Genomic DNA, 21,004 nt, shown 5'->3' with positions numbered 1-21,004 from the left:
AAACAATAACAGAATGTAGAATAAAGTGCAACAACTACAGAGGAAATACAGTATAGGTAAAAAAAAAATAAGGTTCAATATCAATACAGGATAGATTGTGAAGTCAAGAGTCCGTATTCTCATACTAGGGAACCATTCAAAGTCTTATAACGGTGATAGAGTAGCTGCCCTTGACCCTGGTTGTAGGTACTTTCAGGCCTTTGCATCTTCTGCCCGATAGGAGAGGAGAGAACAGGCAATGTCCGGGGTAGGGGGGATGATTGATTATGCTGGCTGTTTTACTGAAGTAGTGAGAAGTAAAGACGAAGTTCATGGATGGGAGCTCGGTCTCTCTGGATGTACTGAGCTTATTACACAACTCGCTGCTGTTCCTTGTGGTCATGGGCAGAGCAGTTGCCATACCAAGCCATATTGCATCCTAACAAGATGCTTTTTATGATGCATTGGAGGTCAAATTTCTTGAGCTTCCTGGGGAAGTAGACATTGGTGTGCTTTCCTGGCCATGGCATCTGTGTTTGGACCAGGACAGGCAATTAGTGATATTCATTCCTAGGAACTTGAAGCTCTCAACCTCAACACTGTTGACATAAAAAGGAACATGTGCACCACATTGTCTTCCTTAAGTCAGTGACCAGCTCTTTTGTTTTGCTGACATTGAGGGAAAGGCTGTTGTTGTGACAATGTGCTTCTAGGCTCTGTATCTCCTTTCTGTATACTGATTCATCATTATCTGAGATATGGCCCACTACAGTGGTATCATCTACAAACCTATAGATGGAGTTAGTGAAGAATCTGGCCACGCGTTAATGAGTGTACAAGGAGTAAAGCAGGGGGCTGAGGATGCAACTTTGTGGAGCATCAGTATTTAGAATAACCGTGGCAGAGATGTTGCTGCCTTTTTTTACTGACTGTGGTCAGTTAGATAGGAAGTCAAGGACTTAGCTGCAGAGGGACTTTGATCAAAGCTGCAACTAGGTGTGGAACTGTGGTCCAGAGAACCACGATACCAGAAAGAGTAATGTTTATTACACAATGGTGATTTTGTTAGATATGGTAATATTATATTTGTTGCTATATTCAAATTTCTGGGATCAACTCTTTTAAATTGGGACTTCGTTATATTTTTGCAAAACAGGCACCCCACAATTCTCAAAAAAGCGGGTTGAGAGGGAGCAGGCAGGGAACTATTGCCAGTTGGCCTAAAATCCACATTTTAAGTATAAAATCACATTGGAGGCTATTACTATGTGGACCTTGTTTGTTTTTTGGTAGTTTATCTGCTTGTTTATTGCTTAGCTAATGCTGTTCTATTCTTTAAGGAAGGCTCTAAGAATAAGCAAGGAAATTAAAGGGCAGTGAGCCTGGCATCAGTAGTGGGAAAGTTATTGGAAGCTCCAACTTCCAACTTGCCCTTAAATTCACTTGGTCAATTCCTGTCACTTCTCTCAGCTTTTTTGATATCTGTGTCTCCACCTCTGGAGATGAACTGTATACCAATATTTTTTATAAACCCTCTGATTCCCACAGCTATCGGGACTATACCCCTACCCCACCGTCTCCTGTAAAAATGTCACTTCCTTTTCTCAGTTCCTTCATCTCTTCTGCATCTGTTCCCAGGATGAGGCTTTCCTTTCAATGTCCTCCTTCTTCAAAGGACGGGGCTACCCTTCACCCACCACTGATCTGCCCTCACCCGTATCTCTTTTATTTCCCAGACATCTGCACTCACCCCAACTTCTCACCACTGTAATAGGGACAGACTTCCTCACCTACCACCCCATGAGCCTCCGCATCCGACAAATCATTCTTCACAAAGAAGAGAAAATCTGCAGATGCTGGAAATCCAAGCAACACACACAAAATGCTGGAGGAACTCAGCAGGCCAGGCAACATCTATAGAAAATAGAACAGTCGACGTTTCGGGCCGAGACTCTTCAGCAGGACTGGAGAAAATAAGATGAGGAGTCAGAGTAAGAATCTAGTTGGGGGGGGGAAGGGTGAAGTGAAGCGCTGGGAAGTTGATTACTGAAAGAGATACAGGGCTGGAGAAGGAAGAATTGAATAAAGGCAATGGAAGAAAGAAAAGGTGGAGGAGCACGAGAGGGAAGTGATGGGCAGATAAGGAGATAAGGTGAGAGAGGAAAAATAGGAATGGGGACTGGTAAAGGGGGGGGGGGGCATTATCAGAAGTTTGAGAAATCAACGTTCATGCTATCAGATTGGAAGCTACCCATACAGAATAGATGGTGTTGCTCCTCCAACCTGAGCGTGGCCTCATCGCGACAGTACAGGAGGTCATGGATTGACACACTAGAATGGGAATAGGAAGTGCAATTAAAATGAGTGGCCACTGGAAAATCTCGCTTCTTCTGGCAAACAGAGCGTAGGTGCTTGGCGAAGCAATCTACATCGGGTCTCACCGATATACAGGAGGCCACACCAGGAGCACTGCATACAGTAAGATGACTCCAAATGATTCACTCACAGGTGAAGTGTCACCTCACCTGAAAGATCTGTTTGGGGCCCTGAATGGTAGTGAGGGAGGAGGTGAAGGGAAGGTGTAGCACTTGTTCTGCTTGCAAGGATAAGTGGCGGGAAGGAGATCAGTGGGGAGGGATGAATGGACAAGGGAGTCGCTGTGGAGAACAGAAAGTGGGGTGGAGGGAAAGATGTGTTTGATAGTGAGATCCCATTGGAGATGGCAGAAGTTTCAAAGAATTATGTTCTTGACCGTGAGGCTAGTGAGGTGGTAGTTGAGGACAAGAGGAACCCTACCCCTGTGAGGTAGTGGGAGGATGGGGTGAGGGCATCCGTGCGTGAAATGGAAGAGATGTGGTTGAGGGCAGCAATGATGGTGGAAGAAGGGAAGCCTCTTTCTTTGAAGAAGGAGGACATCTCCTTAGTTCTGGAATTAAAAGCCTCATCCTGAGAGCAGATGTTTCGGAGATGAAGGAATTGAGAGGAGGGGATGGTGTTTTTACAAGTAACGGGGTGGGAAGAGGTATAGTCCAGGTTGTGAGAGTCAGTGGGCTTATAATAGACATCAGTAGATAAGCTGTGTCGAAAGATAGGGACAAAGTGATCAAGAAAGAGGAGGGAGGTGTTGGAAATGGAACAGGTAAATTTGGGAGCAGGGTGAAGTTGGAAGCAAAGTTGATGAAGTCGACGGCCCCGCACGGGTGCGGGAAGCAGCACCAATGCAGTTGTCGATGTAGCGTAGGAAAAGTTGGGGAGTGATTCCAGTGGAGGGTAAGAATATAGACTGTTCCATGTAGCCGAAAAAAAGCAGCCACAGCTGGGACCCATGTGCGTGACCATGGCTACACCTTTTCTTTGAAGGAAGTGTGAGGAGCTGAAGGAAAAATTATTGAGAGTGAGGACAAGTTCTGCCAGACGGAGGAGAATGGTGATGGAGGGGAACTGGTTGGGTCCGGTGTCCAGATAGAAACAGAAAGCTTTGAGGCCTTCCTGGTGGGGGATGGAAGTGTATAAGGACTGGACATCCATAGTGAAAATACAATGATCGGGGCCAGAGAACCTGAAGTCATTGAAAATATCAAGTACGTATGTAGTGTCATGGATATAGGTAGGAAGGGATTGAACCGTGGGGATAAAACTGAGCCGAGATATGCAGATACAAGTTCAGTGGGATAGGAACAAGCAGAAACATTGGCCTATCAGGACAGGCAGCTTTGTAGATCTTATAGAAACGGGAGGTGTGGGGTGAAGTTGGTGGCAGTGGATAGGAGATCCCTAGAGTTAATAAGGTCGCTGAAGGTGTGGATCATTCTTCACAACTTTCGCCATCTTCAGCAGGACCCTACATCCAAACACATCTTTACCTCACCCAATCCCACTCTCCATTTTCTGCCTGGATCACTTCCTCTGTGATTCCCTTGTCCATTCATCCCATCCCACTGATCTCCATCCTGGCATTTTAAGCAACAGACCTCCACTCACTCACCTCCCACACCTCCATTCAGCATCCCAAACAGTCATTTCAGGTGAGGTAACACTTCACCGGTGAACTTGTTGGGTTCACCTGCTGTATCCGGTGCTCTTGCTGCAGCCTCCTCTACAATGGTGAGACCTTACAGAGATTAGGATAATGCATTGTCAAACTCCTCCGCTCCTTCCACAAAAAGTGGAATTTCCTGGAGGCTAACCATTTTAATTCCTACCCCCCATTCCCATGTCAACTCGTCAGTCCATGGCATCTTCTTCTGCTATGATGAGCCCATTCTCAGGCTGGAGGAGCAACACCTCATATTCCGTCAAGGTAACATTCAAGTTGATGGCATTTACATCAATTTCTTCAACTTCTGAGCATTTTTCCCCTCCCCCTTCCCTCATTTTCAATTCTCCACTTTGGCCTCTTAACTCTTCTCCTTTCCTGCCTATCACCTCCCCCTGGTGCCCCTCCTCCTTCCCTTTCGCCAAAGGTCTACTCTCCTCTCCTATCAGATTCCTTCTTCTCTAGCCCTTTGCCTTTTCCACCTCTCAACTTCCAGCTTCTTACTTTATCCCTGATCCCCCACCCACAGCTATCATCTTCTAGCTTGCTCTCCTTCCCCTCCCACCTTCCTATTCTGGCTTTTCCCACATACCTTCCAGTCCCGATGAAAACTCTTGGCCTGAAACGTCAACTGGTTATTCATTTCCATAGATTCTGCCTGACCTACTGAATTCCTCCAGCATTTTGTGTGTGTTCCACAGGTATTCTAGGGAACAGAATATATAAGTATTTGGATAGACAAAAATTGATTAGGGATAGTCAATATGGCATTGTCACTTCTAACCAATCTTTAAAAGTCTTTTCGTGTAAGTTACCAGGAAAGCTGATGAAGGCAAGACAGTGGATGTTGTCTACATCAACTTCAGCAAGGCTTTTGACGAAGTCCCACGTAGGAGTTTTGTCAAGTAGGTTCAGTCATTTGGCATTCAGGATGAGGTGGTAAACTGGCTTTGCAGGAGAACCCAGAGAGTGGTAGTACATGGTGTGCCACAGGGATCAGTGTTGTTTGTCTTCTATATCAGTGAACTGCATGATAATGCAGCAAACTGGATCAGCAAATTTACGAATGACACAAAGATTATGGATGAGGTGGACAGTGAGGAGGGCCATCAAAGCTTGCAGTTTATGTATTCAATGTATTCATGTACTAAACCTGAGCCTGAGGCTCCAGAGGGTTCCTGTACTGTGGAAGACATCCCCTCGTCCCTGTGCCGAAGATGCCCCAGCGGCCTCAAAGACTACAGACCGGTGGCATTGACCTCCCACAATCATGAAGATCCTGGAGAGACTTGTTTGGAGCTGCTCCGGCCTATGGTCAGGCCACACTTAGATCCCCTCCAGTTCGCCTACCAGCCCCGACTAGGAGTTGAGGATGCCATCGTCTACCTGCTGAACCATGTCTACGCCCATCAAAGTTGCTGGTGAATTCAGCAGGCCAGGCAGCATCTCTAGGAAGAGGTGCAGTCGACGTTTCAGGCCGAGACCCTTCGTCAGGACTAACTGAAGGAAGAGTGAGTAAGGGATTTGAAAGTTGGAGGGGGAGGGGGAGATCCAAAGTGATAGGAGAAGACAGGAGGGGGAGGGATGGAGCCAAGAGCTGGACAGGTGATAGGCAAAATTCTGACATGTCTATCCACGGCCTCCTCTACTGTAAAGATGAAGCCACACTCAGGTTGGAGGAACAACACCTTATATTCCGTCCGGGTAGCCTCCAACCTGATGGCATGAACATCGACTTCTCTAACTTCCGCTAATGCCCCACCTCCCCCTCGTACCCCATCTGTTACTTATTTTTATACACATTTTCTTTCTCTCAATCTCCTTTTTCTCCCTCTGTCTCTCTAAATTTACCCCTTGCCCATCCTCTGGGTCCCCCCCCTTGTCTTTCTTCCTGGACCACCTGTCCCATGATCCTCTCGTATCCCTTTTGCCTATCACCTGTCCAGCTCTTGGCTCCATCCCTCCCCCTCCTGTCTTTTCCTATCATTTTGGATCTCCCCCTCCAACTTTCAAATCCCTTACTCACTCTTCCTTCAGTTAGCCCTGACGAAGGGTCTCGGCCTGAAACGTCGACTGCACCTCTTCCTAGAGATGCTGCCTGGCCTGCTGTGTTCACCAGCAACTTTGATGTGTGTTGCCTGAATTTCCAGCATCTGCAGAATTCCTGTTGTTTGCGTGTCTACGCCCACCTGGACAAGCCAGCGAGCACTGTGAGGGTCATGTTTTTTGACTTCTCCAGTGCGTTCAACACCAACTGCCCTGCTCTGCTGGGGGAGAAGCTGACAGCGATGCAGATGGATGCTTCCCTGGTATCATGGATTCTTGATTACCTGACTGGCAGACCACAGTACGTGTGCTTGCAACACTGTGTGTCCGACAGAGTGATCAGCAGCACTGGGGCTCCACAAGGGACTGTCTTGTCTCCCTTTCTCTTCACCGTTTACACCTCGGACTTCAACTACTGCACAGAGTCTTGTCATCTTCAGGAGTTTTTGGATGACTCTGCCATAGTTGGATGCATCAGCAAAGGAGATGAGGCTGAGTACAGGGCTATGGTAGGCAACTTTGTCACATGGTGTGAGCAGAATTATCTGCAGCTTAATGTGAAAAAGACTAAGGAGCTGGTGGTAGACCTGAGGAGAGCTAAGGTACCGGTGACCCCTGTTTCCATCCAGGGGGTCAGTGTGGACATGGTGGAGGATTACAAATACCTGGGGATATGAATTGACAATAAACTGGACTGGTCAAAGAACACTGAGGCTGTCTACAAGAAGGGTCAGAGCCGTCTCTATTTCCTGAGGAGAGTGAAGTCCTTTAACATCTGCCGGACGATGCTGAGGATGTTCTACGAGTCTGTGGTGGCCAGTGCTATCATGTTTGCTGTTGTGTGCTGGGGCAGCAGGCTGAGGGTAGCAGACACCAACAGAATCAACAAACTCATTCGTAAGGCCAGTAATGTTGTGGGGATGGAAATGGACTCTCTGATGGTGGTGTCTGAAAAGAGGATGCTGTCTAAGTTGCATGCCATCTTGGTCAATGTCTCTCATCCACTAGATAATGTACTGAGTGGGCACAGGAGTACATTCAGCCAGAGACTCATTCCACCAAGATGCAGCACAGAGCGTCATAGGAAGTCATTCCTGCCTGTGGCCATCAAACTTTACAACTCCTCCCTTGGAGGGTCAGACACCCTGAGCCGATAGGCTGGTCCTGGACTTATTTCATAATTTACATATTACTCTTTAACTATTTATGGTTCTAAAACTATTTATTATTTATGGTGCAACTGTAACGAAAACCAATTTCCCCGGGATCAACAAAGTATGACTATGACTATGACTATAATGCAGCAAACTGGATCAGCAAATTTACGAATGACACAAAGATTGTGGATGAGGAGGACAGTGAGGAGGGCCATCAAAGCTTGCAGTTTGATCGAACTAGCTGGGAAAATGGGCTAAAAATGGCAGATGGAATTTAATATAGACAAGTGTGAGGTGTTGCACCGAGGGTGGACAAACCAGGGTAAGACTTACACAGTAAGTGGAAGGGCACTGGAGAGCGTGGCAGAACAGAAAGATCTGGAAATACAAATCCATAAATCCTTGAAAGTGGCATCACATCTAGATAGGGTCGCAGAGGGAGGTTTTGTCATTTTGGTTTTCGTAAATCAAAGCACTGAGTACAAGAATTGGATGTTAAGCTGAAATTGTATAAGAAGTTGATGAGGCCTAATTAGGAGTATTGTGTGCAATTCTGGTCAACTTCTTTCAGGGAAGTTATTAATAAGATTGAAAGAGTGCAGAAGAAATTTACAAGGACGTTGTCAGGATTTGAGGACCTGACTTATTGGGAAAGGTTGAATAGGTTAGGACTTATTCCCTAGAATGTAGGAGAATGAGGAGTGATTTGATAGAAGCATACAAAATTATGAGGGGTATCGATAGGCTAAATGCAGGCAGGCTTTTTCCACTAAGGCAGGGTGAGACTAGAGCTAGAGGTCATGGGTTAACGATGAAAGGTGAAATGTTTCAGGGAAACTTCTTCACTCAGTTCAAGGTTTCCCAACCTGAGTACCACCGATCCCTTGCTTAAAGAATAGTATAAAAATGGTTGGGAACCCCTGACTCAGAGGGTGGTGATGGTGTGGAACGAGCTGCCAGTGAAAGCAATGGATGAGATTTCCATTTCATCGTCCAAGAGAAAATTAGGTAATCACATGTGTGGGAGGGGTATGGTCCGGGTGCAGGCCGATGGGACAAGGCAGATTAATAATTTGGCATGGACTAGATAGGCCTACGGGCCTCTTTCTGTGCTGTAGTCTTCTATGACTCCATGACTAAGAAAGTAGCAGTCAGACGCAAAAGAAAAACAAAATGCAATTAATCTTTTATGACTAATCTTTACATTAGTGATGATTTTTACATGGAAGTAGTATTTGACAAGTGTAATGTTCTTTGGGGATCTAATCACAGGGTAAAATAGGGAACCACCTCTTTTATTTCAATTTCCAATAGACCTTTCATAGAGTGTGACATAAAAGGATTTAAACAACTTAAGTGATTAGGCAAAAAGATGGCAGAGAAAGCGTAATACATTCAAGTGTAAGGTTAATCACTTTAGTAGGAAGAACAAAAAAGACAGATTATTACTCAAGACTAGTGAATGTTGGTGTTTGGAGAGATCTGGTTGTTCTTACACAAGAAATACATAATTAGCATGCAAATATTGTTCAGTATTTTAAAAAAGCAAAGAGAATATCTTTTATTGCAAGAGGGGTGGAGACAAAAAAGTTGGGAAGTATGACCACATCTGGGCTAATGTAAAATGTTTTGGATTCCTTGGTAAGAAAGGAGATAGCTGCCTAGAGGCATGCAGAGTAGATTCATGAGATTTATTTCTCAGAAGTTATGAAGATTGATAAAATAAACTGGAATTATGCTATCCAAAGTTTAGAACAAAAGATAATCTTACTGAAGTATATGAGATTCTGAAGGTTTTGTGCGTAAATGCTATGATAAAGTTTCCCTGGTAGGTGATCCACAATTAAGGAGTTTAGGATGAAGGGTCATCCATTAAAACCCAAGATTAGGATGAATACCTTTTCCCATATGATTGTAAATCCTTGGATTTTCCTATCTTGGATTGATCAATATATCCTAGGTCAGGGGTTCCCAACCTTTTTCATGCCATGGACTCCTACCATCAACTGAGGGGTCTGTGGACCCCAGGTCGGGAACCCTTGTTCTATGCTGAGAGATAAATGAACTGTAAGAGAACTGGCGGTTATGGGGATTAGGCAGTTAATTGAAATTGAAGCCAACAATCATACCATAAATAAATGGAGGAGCAATCTTCAGGGGTCACATGGCCTGCTCTATTTTCTCATGCTCGGATCACATTATGATGCCTTTAATAATGGATTTCAGCATCTGCTCAACTACTCTTTAGATCTATACTCTCTTTCTTTCTCCTTGCTTTATCGATGTTTTTATACTTGCTGCTTTCCAATCCACAGGGAGCTTTCCAGAGTGAATCTAAGGAATTTTTAATGTTTACCACTTACGCATTCATTGTATCTCTGGAGAGCTATCTAGTTTAGAGCGCTATGTGTAGATTATCAGGTGCAGGGAATTTGTTGATTTTGACTCCCTTAATCTCTTCAGGGGTGTATGGGGTGGTGAGGTCCTGACTAAATATCTGGAAATACCAAGAGCAATTATATAGCTTCTCCCACCCAAGACAACTCCGCCTTCACGTAGGGCTCAGGTCCGGGTGCACCCTGTCTCGCTGAAGGAGCTCTGTCTATGGCGAGTGTTTGGCGCCAGAAAAATAACCAGACCAAAAATTCACCTAAAATCGCTGAAGTCTTCGGCAGCAGGGAGATGGGTTCCAAGCTTTGGTGAAGGATTGTCTTTGTACAACAACAGCAAAGGTTGGGCGGCGTCTAGTGTAGGATTCCCAATTGGGAACACCGGTAGAGGTCAAATGCTCTAGTTAGATGAGCACTGAAGCAACAGAAGGCAACGGCAAACCACTGTTGAAATTTCTGCCTAGTCAATCATGGAAAGAAACAAAAGAAGGAAGCCAGCCAACAGCGTGAACGGGGTTGATTCCAATCAACAAAACAACACCTCGCTTGGTAGGGGTAGTCATGTGCTGCAGGTGACACCAGGCCGTCATCCAGAGACTGTGTAAGCAATAGGGGAAAGGCTAAGGGTAGCAACATGGAACATCCATACACTTTACCAGAAAGGAAAGTTGGACAACACATTAAATGAAATGAAAAGGTTGGAAGTTGATATCTTAGGCCTGTCAGAAATCAGATGGACCGACAGTGGCAAATTCACTAAGAATAGTTCTCTGATAATATATTCTGGAGGTCAACAGCATATGTATGGAGTTAGAAATATTTTAAACAAACAAGTATCAAAATGTCTTATGGGATATTGGGTGATATCCGATCGGCTGCTTTTAGTTAAATTAAGGGGTAACCCTTTTAACATTAGCATAATCCAAACCTACACGTCAACAAATGATGCGGATGAAGAGGATATCAACAAGTTTTATGAAGCTCTCAACAGTGCTAATGAGCAATGTCATCTCAGGATATAAAACTAGTCATGGGAGATGACTAAAGTTGGAGAGGGAAGGGTTAATACATAATAGGACCCTTTGGATTAGGGGAAAAAAATGAAAATGGAGAAAGGTTTACTGATTGATGTGTCAGAAACAACCAAGTGATCACCAATACTTGGTATAAAAGCCATCCACGTAGATTGTGTACTTGGATTAGCCCTGGAGATAGAACAAGGAATCAAATAGATTTCATTACCATCAATGAACTCTTTAGAAATAATATCACAAATTCTAAAGCCTACCCAGGAGCAGACTGTGGTTCAGATCACCATCCAGTAATAGCTACCATTAAAACAAAATTAAAGAAACTGAAATGTGGAAAAAAAGAGTAAGAAGTATATGCTGGGAGAACTTAAAAATGATAGCATACTTAAGCAACAATTCAAGTCAGCTGTAGAAGAACACCTCAACGAAAACGTAGCAACACCTATTTGGGACAGATTTGCTCTGTACATACATCTATTGATGCTTCTGGACAATCTTCAGTGATGCTTCTGGAATCATTGGGTGTTTCGGGCCTTTCAACGTCATACAACCTCCTCCAGATGGCTAGCCACTTATGATTCCATGGCTCCCCTCTTTTGAGCCACAGCCATCTTGAGGCCCTTTCTGCGACATTGGTGGTACTGCGGATGGCTCTCCTCTTCCTCTCTCCCTCGATGCCCAAAATGCTGAAGGCTCTAATTAAAGAACGGGCTACAAATCCTCTACAACCAACCTCCACTGGGAGACACCTCACTCTCCATCCAGCCTGCTGACAGTTGCTGACCAGTCCTGCGTACTTGGAGAGCTTCCTTTCAAAGGCCTCCTCCAAGCTATCTTCCCATGGGACTGTCAGCTCCAGCAGCACCACTTGCTTAGTAGACTCGACAGTAGGACAATGTTTGGTCGCAGGGTGGTGGCTGCGATATGGTTGGGGAACTTCTGCTGCCCTTCGAGGTCCACCAACAGCTGCTAGTCCCTTGCAGAGGTCAGAATGCCTGCAGATGTTCTTTTGGCAGGTATTGGTTGCTCCCCAGCTCTGACAAAAGCAATGGTCTGCTTGGATTTAAATATGCTAAATAAACAGATTTAAATATGCTATACAGCAACCAGCAGAGGAGATAATCCCGGTACAAGAATCCCAGTACAAGAAATCCAATACACCAACAAGGGATGGATAATCCAAGAAATTCTAGATCTGATGGAACAAAGAAGGTTAGTGAAGAATAATGAAATGTAATACAGAGAGCTAGACAGACAGATCAGACAACTGTGCAATATTGCAAAGGAAGAATGGCTGAATCAAAAATGCAATGAAGTAGAAGGCCATATTAACAACAGCAAGGAAATGCACAAGAAAATTAAGGAAATTACTGGATTTAAGAAAACCTCCTCTACAGGATGCATAAGATCAGCAGACGGATCCATACTAATAGATCCAGATATAGTATGTGAGAGGTGGATTCAGTATATAGAGAGGTGGATTCAGTATGTAGAGCAGCTGTTTGAGGATAATAGAGGGGAACCCCCAGATATTAAACACCTAATTCTGGTCCACCGATTACCAAAGAAGAAATAACTAAAGCAATGAAAAGCATGAAACATGGTAAAGCCACTGGACCTGATGAAATTTCAGTGGAAATGATACAAGCCCTAGAAGATCTGAGAAAAGATATTCTTTTGAACTGTTTAATGGCAGATATGAGTCTGGTGTATTGCCTGACGATCTCTTGAAATCAGTATTTATAACTCTGCCAAAAACTCCTGGAACTATTGACTGCGAAAATTATAGAACAATCAAGTCTTATGAGTCACATAATAAAGACTTTGTTGAGAGTTATTCTGAGTTGAATTAAAAACAAGTTTAGACCAGAAACTTCTAAACTGCAATATGGGTTTATTGAGGATAGAGGAACTAGGAACGCAATTTTCATACTATGAATGCTTTCAGAAGGGGCAATTGAATATCAAAATGATGTCTTTTTATGTTTTATTGATTTCACTAAAGCATTCAACAAAGTGCAAGATGAAAAATTATTTAAACTAAACATTGACAGAAGGGACCAACAACTGCTTCAAAATTTATATTGGAACCAAATGGCGGCAGTAAAAATTGATGATAATATGAGCAATTGGACTAAAATTCAAAGAGGAGTTAGGGCGGGATGCGTTGCCTCATCGGAAGTGTTTAATATCTATAGTGAAATGATTCTCAGAGAAATAGAAGACTGAGATGGGATAAAAATTGGAGGCACTAACATCAACAACATAAGATATGCAGACGATACCACGCTAATAGCAAGTGCTGCAGAAGACCTACAAATCCTCCCAGACAAAGTAGTACAAACAAGTGCAGATTTTGGTCTAACCGTTAACTGTAAAAAAACCAAATGTATGGTAATATCAAAACAGCAAGATACTCCCAACTGCCAATTGTACATCGGTAACCAAGAGATTGAACAAAAGACCAGCTTTAATTACTTCCGTAGCTTTATATCACAAGATGCTAGAAGTAAAGTAGAAATAAAAAGAAGAATTGCCATTGCCAAAACCAACTTTCAAAACATGAAACCCATTTTTACCAACAGATACATTTCTATGACAACAAGACTTAGGCTACTAAAATGTTACATCTGGTCATTCTTGCTGTATGCTTCCGAAACATGGACTATAACACCAGAACTCCAAAGAAACTTAGAAGCAACAGAAATGTGGTTTCTTAGAAGAATGCTGAAAATATCATATAGAGATAGAGTAACTAATGAGACAGTACTCCAACGTGCCCATACAAAAATATCTTTAATGAGAACATTAAATGAGAGGTAACTTAAATTTCTGGGCCATGTCATCAGAAAGGGAGAAATAGAATGCCTTACATTACAAGGCCGTATCCCTGGGACACGCGGAAGAGGAAGGCAAAGAAGAAACTATATGGACGCTGTGAAAGAACTAACAGACCTAAGTGTGTGAGATATCATTGACGCTGCATGGGATCATTCGATGTGGAGAGCCATGATCGCCCAGGCGTGTAATGCGCTAGGCACATGAAGAAGAAGAAGAAGAATTTCTTCAATTTGTTTCCTTACACCAATGAATAAGTTCTCTGCTGCTGTTGACTGTTAGTGTCCCCACTATTTCAATATGTTATGTCCTCTGCAGTGAGAACATACCCAATATATTTGTTTATGAAAAATAAACAGGAAATGCAGGAAATGGCAGGTCAGGCAGCTCCTGAGCAGAGAGAAACAGAGTTAACATTACCGTTTATTCCAAACTGGGCCAGAACTATCTCCAGGGGGTCTAAGATGCATCTTGTTACATTCTTCTTCTTTACATAGTTACAGAAATTTTCAAAATTTTTTTAAAAACACTTGCAATTTTGCTCCTATTTTCTACCTTCTCGCCCTGTCATTTTTACTGGCTCCTACAACTTTCACGATCTCCACTCTTCTTCATAGTATTCCTTCCTTTAATCTAGCATCTCTTTAGTTTGCCACAGATGGATAACTTCCACTGAAGTTTATATTTCTCAGTGGAATGTATATTGCACATTCTTTGTGATCTTACAATCAATGATTTTTTTTCCTATCTGATTTACTTCAGTTTTAAAATCACCTGTTTGACTGCATCTGTAACAAAATAAGGAATAGAATATGATGGAGCTAATTCAATCTTAGATCCACTGTAAAATCTGGAATGGAACAGTATTAGTGCCCAAGATTTATCACCTCACAGGGAAATAACTTTCAATATATTTTTCTTGATTCTTTTCTGTTCACAAGATGAATTATTATTTTCCTTTTTGTTACAGGCTAGACAATTCGTACTTCTGACTAGATTTCTCAGTCAATCTCACACTTTCATTTTATACTTTCTTCACCTTGTGAAAGTCCTTGACATTTTGGAGTACTGCTATTTATCTTTTTGGTGAGTACAAAACTTGTAACTAAACATTATTTAGCATTTCATTCTCTCTGTAATCAAGGGACCGCTTTTTAAACTCTTAACCCTGATCATTTTTCCCCACTGTACCAGACAGTATGAAGACAAATGATCAGGGTTGAGAGTTAAAAACTCAAATTCCAGTCAGCAAGTGAGACCTGGACTATCTTAGGCCTTAGTCATTGTTTGTTACCTGGAACGACCTCCTACCTGGTACAAAGATTCAAGATTCAAAAGATGCAAAAAAACTTTATTGTCATTCTAACCATACATCAGCTCTGCAGGGCAGAATGAGACAGCGTTCCTCAGGGGCAGTGCAATCATAACATAACAAACGCAACACTAAATAATAAACATAACAATAAATAGTAAAACACAACAGCCACGTGTCAGTTAAATCAGTTATAAGTATCCAGTGCAAGTTAAAAGTGTCCAAATCAGAGTCAGGTGGAGCAGCTATTTAGCAGTCTGACTGCCTGTGGGAGGAAGTTGTTTAGTAGCCTTGTGGCTTTAGTTTTGATGCTCCTGTAACGTTTGCTTGATGGCAGAAGAACAAACAGTTCATGGAGAGGGTGTGAGGGGTCTTTAATGACGTACCGTGTCTTCTGGAGGCATCGACTCTGAAAGAGGTCTTGGACAGAAGGTAGGGAGACCCCAATAACCTTCTCTGCTCCCCTAACCACCCTCTGCAAGACTTTTTTGTCGACAGCACTGCAGCTGGAGTACCAGGTTGTGATGCAAAAGGTCAGTACACTCTCAAACACGCCTCTGTAGAATGTAGTTAAGATGTTAGTGAGGAGTGATGCTTGCTTAAGCTTCCTCAGAAAGTGGAATCTCTGCTGGGCCTGTTTCACAATCCCAGTGGTGTTCCTGGACCAGGTGAGATTGTCCGAGATCTGCACCCCAAGGAACTTGATGTTTTCCATTCTCTCCACAAGCAGAATTTAAACAGCAGATTTAATAAATATTTACACTGGAAATGTAGAAGCTCTGTTTGTGTATGTAACACTGTGTGTTCAATTCAAAGTTATATTCTTTTTTAATAATGATGATTCTGCAAAATGCACTTTCCTTAACTCTGCCACAAAGCACACCCATTCGGTTCCATATACCCATGTCAGCACAAGCAATTTGCAACTTCCCTAACAGTGACTCTGCTTTTGTGCTGACAAGTGGGAACTAATATTGATGACTGTGAACTGAACAACAGTATGGCCAAATAAATAAAAGATGCCCACTGCCTATGTCATGTAAGCCATCACAACATCCTTGGGGGAGGGGGGGAAATCACTGTTCACAGGACTATTTCAACCAGTTCTATTAATACAATGGCAATCAAAGTAGGCCAGAATCCAGAAGGCAAAGTTGTAATATCTGCGCATGCTTCAAGAAACGCAAGTTGACAAAAATGCGCTGATTTATTTACTTTCCCTGCCCCACCCCCAACATCAATTCCAAATGAAAACAGCTTACTCTCAAATCTCTGGGTGGTATTTTGTGCGAATTCTGTGAGGTTATATTTTATTAACCTAAATGGTCATAAAATGGGATTCATTGTACTCCCTAACTGAGCACCTTGCCCATTGAATTTTTAAATCTCTACTAATTGCATGGTTCAGATTAGCATAACAAAATATTCACCTTTTGGATGCACCGCTACAACGATTGAGAATGTCAGCATTGTCCATTTTAAAACAGCTCACCATGATTGGCTTCTCTGCCTTTGAATTCATTCAGTGTTTCTTCTCCCCACATTATGACTTATCGAAAGGATTCCCTGAACTAATTCAGGTCCTGTGATCCCTCACACTGAGAAAGCTAAACATTAATGCTTCTGGAACGATATCTTGGGCTATGCATAACCATATATTTATTTTACAAAAAATCTCTAACAAAGGCCAACGTGATGACAACATCACCAAGATCTCAATTAATTTTATTTGTTTATGATTAAGGAGTGCACGAAAAAGGGGAGGAAGAAAGGAAGAAAGTGTTGGGTGGTAGGGTGGATGTATGTCTCTACCAGAGGAGGTTTAACATGCTCCTTTGCTCTGCCAGCCTGCTGGTCACCTGTGGGCAAGGTGTAGCACCTGCTTAGCTCCCCGATCAGAGTCACATGAAGCCATGGGAGCAGATGGGGGATGGACGTATGAGCAGCTGGTGCATATCACAAGTCCTGGTTATGCAACCACTGATGCCAGACTGACAATCTCTGAAGAGTATTGATAATGGCTGAGGTCACCTGTCTTGTAAGGATACTGCCCAGAAGATGGCAATGGTAAACTACTTCTGTAGAAAAATTTGCCAAGAACAATCATGGTCCTGAGACCATGATCACCTTCGTCACACAACATAATGATGATAATGACTAAAAGGGAAAAGTTAAAAAAGTTGACACTGCCTTTCTCTATTGCTGCACCTTGATTCACCTTTTAAAAACATCTCAAACTCCTCCCATCATCACTCAAACATTTCCTTGGGACACATTTTCTGTTAAAGCCCCTGTATACACATTACCTGATATTACTCTTACCAATTAGTGTTTGATCAGATGCTTTTGGAAATCGGCTTTCTTCATCAAGCAAAGACAATAAACCCATTGGCTTCTGAAGAAACATGTCCAGAATTGGTCGATTATCCTGGTATTCCACTTTTACAGCACCAATTCCCTCATTTTGGTATTCAGTCTATAAGCAATCACAAGTAAAACACTGAGCTTTAAATAAAATTACCCCTCATGAGCAATCTCTGAAAACTATTATTTCTTTAAACATGCTCTCCCTTCAGCATGCAAATAATGAAATAAATCCAGAAAAAAATAGCAATGAAACAACCTTCACTAAGTTTTGTCAAATCATATTTTCTATGAAGGATTAAGGCATCTAATTATTAGCTACAATCTTAAAAGATCAAAGAAAGTTTATAACTTAACTCCTTATTTACAATCAGTAGCCTCCTGTACCTAATAAAGTGGCCAATGAGTATGTTTGTGATCTTTTGTTGCTGTAGCCCATCCACTTTATGGTTTGACATGTTGTGCATTCAGAGGAGCTCTTCTGCACACCACTGTTATAAAGCGTAACTACTTGAGTTTACTGTCGCCTTCCTGTCAATTTGAATCTGTCTGGCCATTCTCATCTGACCTCTCTCATTTTTGCTCACAGAACTGCTGTTCCCTGGATTTTGTTATTTGTTTTTTTTTGCATCATTCTCTTTAAACTCTAGAGAATGTAGTGTGTGAAAATCTCAGGAGTTCGTTTGGTCTGAACAGCAACTAAACCTCTTGACCATTTCTGAATGCTTCTATGCATGAAATTGCTGCCACATAATTGGCTGATTAGCTACTTGTACTAACTAGCAGGTGTACAGGTGTACCTAGTTAAGTAGCTTATGCTCACCTATAATTTCACTCTCACCATAACCTAGGCCTATACTTTTGTATATTTCACTAACGAAATATTACTTATTTAATAATAGTTATAACCTAATGCCAACAAATGTGAAAATAAGGTTGATTTAAATCTAACAATCAGAGTAAAACTATCTAGTAATTTGAAGAAAGAATTCATTTATAGCATGTTTCTGTAAGATTCTAATTGCACATTAAAATACTCATATATTGCTAAATTTACTTTGAACTTTAAAATATTGAGCCCAAGCTTTCTAAACTAGATGTAGTTCACACAAAATGATGCAAACTTTTCTCATGGGAATGATATTGAATTTTGGAAATATATCCAGTTTGAGGACTATAAAATACATTGTCCTTGTCAACTTGACCTACTTGACAACAGTAGTCCTTGATTACCACCCTTGGGCCATGGAAATCGTTTCTAATATCAGTCAAAGGTATCCTCTGCACTTTCAAAAAAGAACAGGATGAACCTTTGGAAACACTTTTTGAAAGTTACTTGTGAATTCTGCACTTTAATATGATATCCTTGCCATTGCAGGAGGGAAAATGCAAGATGAGGTTCTACATGCTGTATTTAGGAAACTAGGAAATAAATTACAAAGTAGATCTTCAGGATTGCTAGCCATGCCAATGCTTGTCAGAATAGGACAGCGGTCCCCAACCACCGGGCTGCAGACCGGTACTGGGCTGCAGAGCATGTGCGAGGAAACGATATGATTTGGCGATATGAGTCAGCTGCACCCTTCCTCATTCCCTGTCACGCCCTGTTGAGCTTGAACGCACGCGAGGTCATTATCCACACGTCATCCATGTCAGCGCGGGAAGGAGATCAACTCCTCGAGCTTGCAAATGACGGCGGGCAAAAAAGTATGTTTGACGTAACATTTCTACTGGCATTCTGGATCAAAGTCAAGGCTAAATATCCTGAGATAGCCATGAAAGCACTGAAAATGTTGCTTCCATTTCCAATATATCTCTGCAATGAATGCAACGAAAACTAAATTGTGGAATAGACTGGACATAAGGAATCCCCTTCGAGTATCGCTGTCTCCCATCGCCCCTCGATAGAGCCGTCTTCTTGCAGGGAAACATGCCCAGGGCTCCCACTGATTCAGCGATATTGGTGTGTTGCAATGATTTTATACGTTCATATGGGGAAAATATGTGCTGTGTGTTTAATATCCAAACGTTTCTTAAAATGTTATGATGCTATTGACTTATAAATGACTTATATAACCATATAACAATTACAGCACAGAAACAGGCGATCTCAGCCCCTCTAGTCCATGCCGAACGCTACTCTCACCTAGTCCCACCGACCTGCACTCAGCCCACAACCCTCCATTCCTTTCCTGTCCATATACGTATCCAATTTAACTTTAAATGACAACATTGAACCTGCCTCTACCACTTCTACTGGAAGTTCGTTCAACACTTACTTCAACCTCCCCTGTTCTCCCCTGATAATTGATTTATCACTATATTCATGCGAGGAAAATATGCGCTGTGTGTTTAATATTAAATTCTTTAGAACTTAGAAACAAAATTGAGTGTATTAGCCACTTACCACCTATATTCCGGTCGTGATTAACACCACCCACCCCCCCGAACAGAATCGCCAAAAACGACTTGTGGGAAAAAATCGGCACGTACACACATGCGCACTGGTGCCTGCACAAGGCTTCACGGTCATTGTAGTCTTTCTCGGGGTAAACAGAACATATTTGACTGCTACTCTTGTCCGTTGGTAAATCTACCCCCCCCCCCCACCCCCCGGGGTTGGCTGGTCCGCAAGAATATTGTCAATAATAAACCGGTCCACAGGGCAAAAAAGGTTGGGGACCCCTGGAATAGGAATAGCAAAATAGGTAGGATGAATATGATGTGGCTTGAGCTATGAAGCAGGAGGGAGTGGTTTAGATTCTGGGGGCATTGGAACCAGTTCTGGAGGAGGTCGGACTAGTAAAGACACCTGAGCAGGACCAGAATCAAAGTTCCTCAGTGGATTGTTTGCCAATGTTGTTGGGGAACTTTAACCTAATATGACAGAAGGATGGAAACTCATGCAGAAAGCTGGAGGAAAGCAAAGCAGAGACCAAAGCAAAAGCTAGAAGAGTGCAGTACAGAAAAGTTAAATGTAAAGTACATAAAGATTGCTACATTCTAAAAGGACAATGACTGTAAAGACACTTTATCTAAATGCCCTTAGTATTCAAAATGAGGTCAGAAAACTTGTGGCACAAGTTGGTACAAAAGGTATAGTTTAATGACCATTACAGAAATATGATTGCAGGGTGAAGATGATTAGGAATTAAATATCCAAGGGTATCAGCTAATATAGCAAGAAGATAAGGGAGGTTGGGTAGCGCTCTTAAGTAGGGTGAGATCAAGGCGATGACGAAAGATGATATCAGAACTAAGGAGCAGAATGTAGGCAGAGATCAGGAATAGTAAAGGAGGAAGGGTAACATTACTGTTGGGAGTTGGATATCGGCCACAAAATAATAACATTACAGCAGCACAGGCAACAAATGAGGAAATATCTGATGCATATAAGAATGAAGCAGCATGGGGGACTTAAACTTGTACGTAGATAGGGAAAATCAAGTTGGTCAAGGCAGTCTTGAGGAGGACTTCATGGAATGAATTGTGGTAGTTTTCTTGAATAGCATGTTACTAAGCTTACAAGGGAAAATGCTTTCTTCAATCTTTCCAGTGCAATGAGACAGGAATAATTAATTATCTTGTAGTTAGGGATTCTCTTGGCAAGAGTGATCACAGTATAAGTGAATTTCTCATACAAATGGAGGGTGCAACAGTATGATCTATTATGCCTAATCAAGGAAAATTACAACAGGATGACGAGGAGCTGGCCAGTATAAACTAGGACTATAGACTATATGGTGATTTAGTTGGGGAACAGTGAATTGAATTGACTTTATTACTTACATCCTTCACACGAGGAGTAAAAATCTTTATGTTACGTCTTCAACTAAATGTGCAATGTGCAA

General features: G+C 42.3%; 1 protein-coding gene across 12 annotated transcripts in view; it reads right to left on the bottom strand.

The window, feature by feature from the left end:
• myo3b (myosin IIIB) overlaps positions 1-21,004 on the bottom strand; it is a 484,195-nt gene that overhangs the window by 260,364 nt on the left and 202,827 nt on the right. For all 12 annotated transcript variants that reach the window (XR_011886449.1, XM_072261905.1, XM_072261912.1 and 9 more), the window contains one exon: positions 17,112-17,265. Coding sequence is in view for 11 of the 12 variants with exons in the window: in XM_072261905.1 (XP_072118006.1) it covers positions 17,112-17,265 (154 nt within the window). In the remaining variant the exon portion in view is untranslated. The remainder of the gene's footprint in view (positions 1-17,111; positions 17,266-21,004) is intronic.

This window comes from Mobula birostris, chromosome 6 (assembly GCF_030028105.1).
Source record: "Mobula birostris isolate sMobBir1 chromosome 6, sMobBir1.hap1, whole genome shotgun sequence".
In the NCBI taxonomy this organism is placed as follows: domain Eukaryota; kingdom Metazoa; phylum Chordata; class Chondrichthyes; order Myliobatiformes; family Myliobatidae; genus Mobula; species Mobula birostris.
This window is presented reverse-complemented; position numbering and strand designations above follow the sequence as displayed.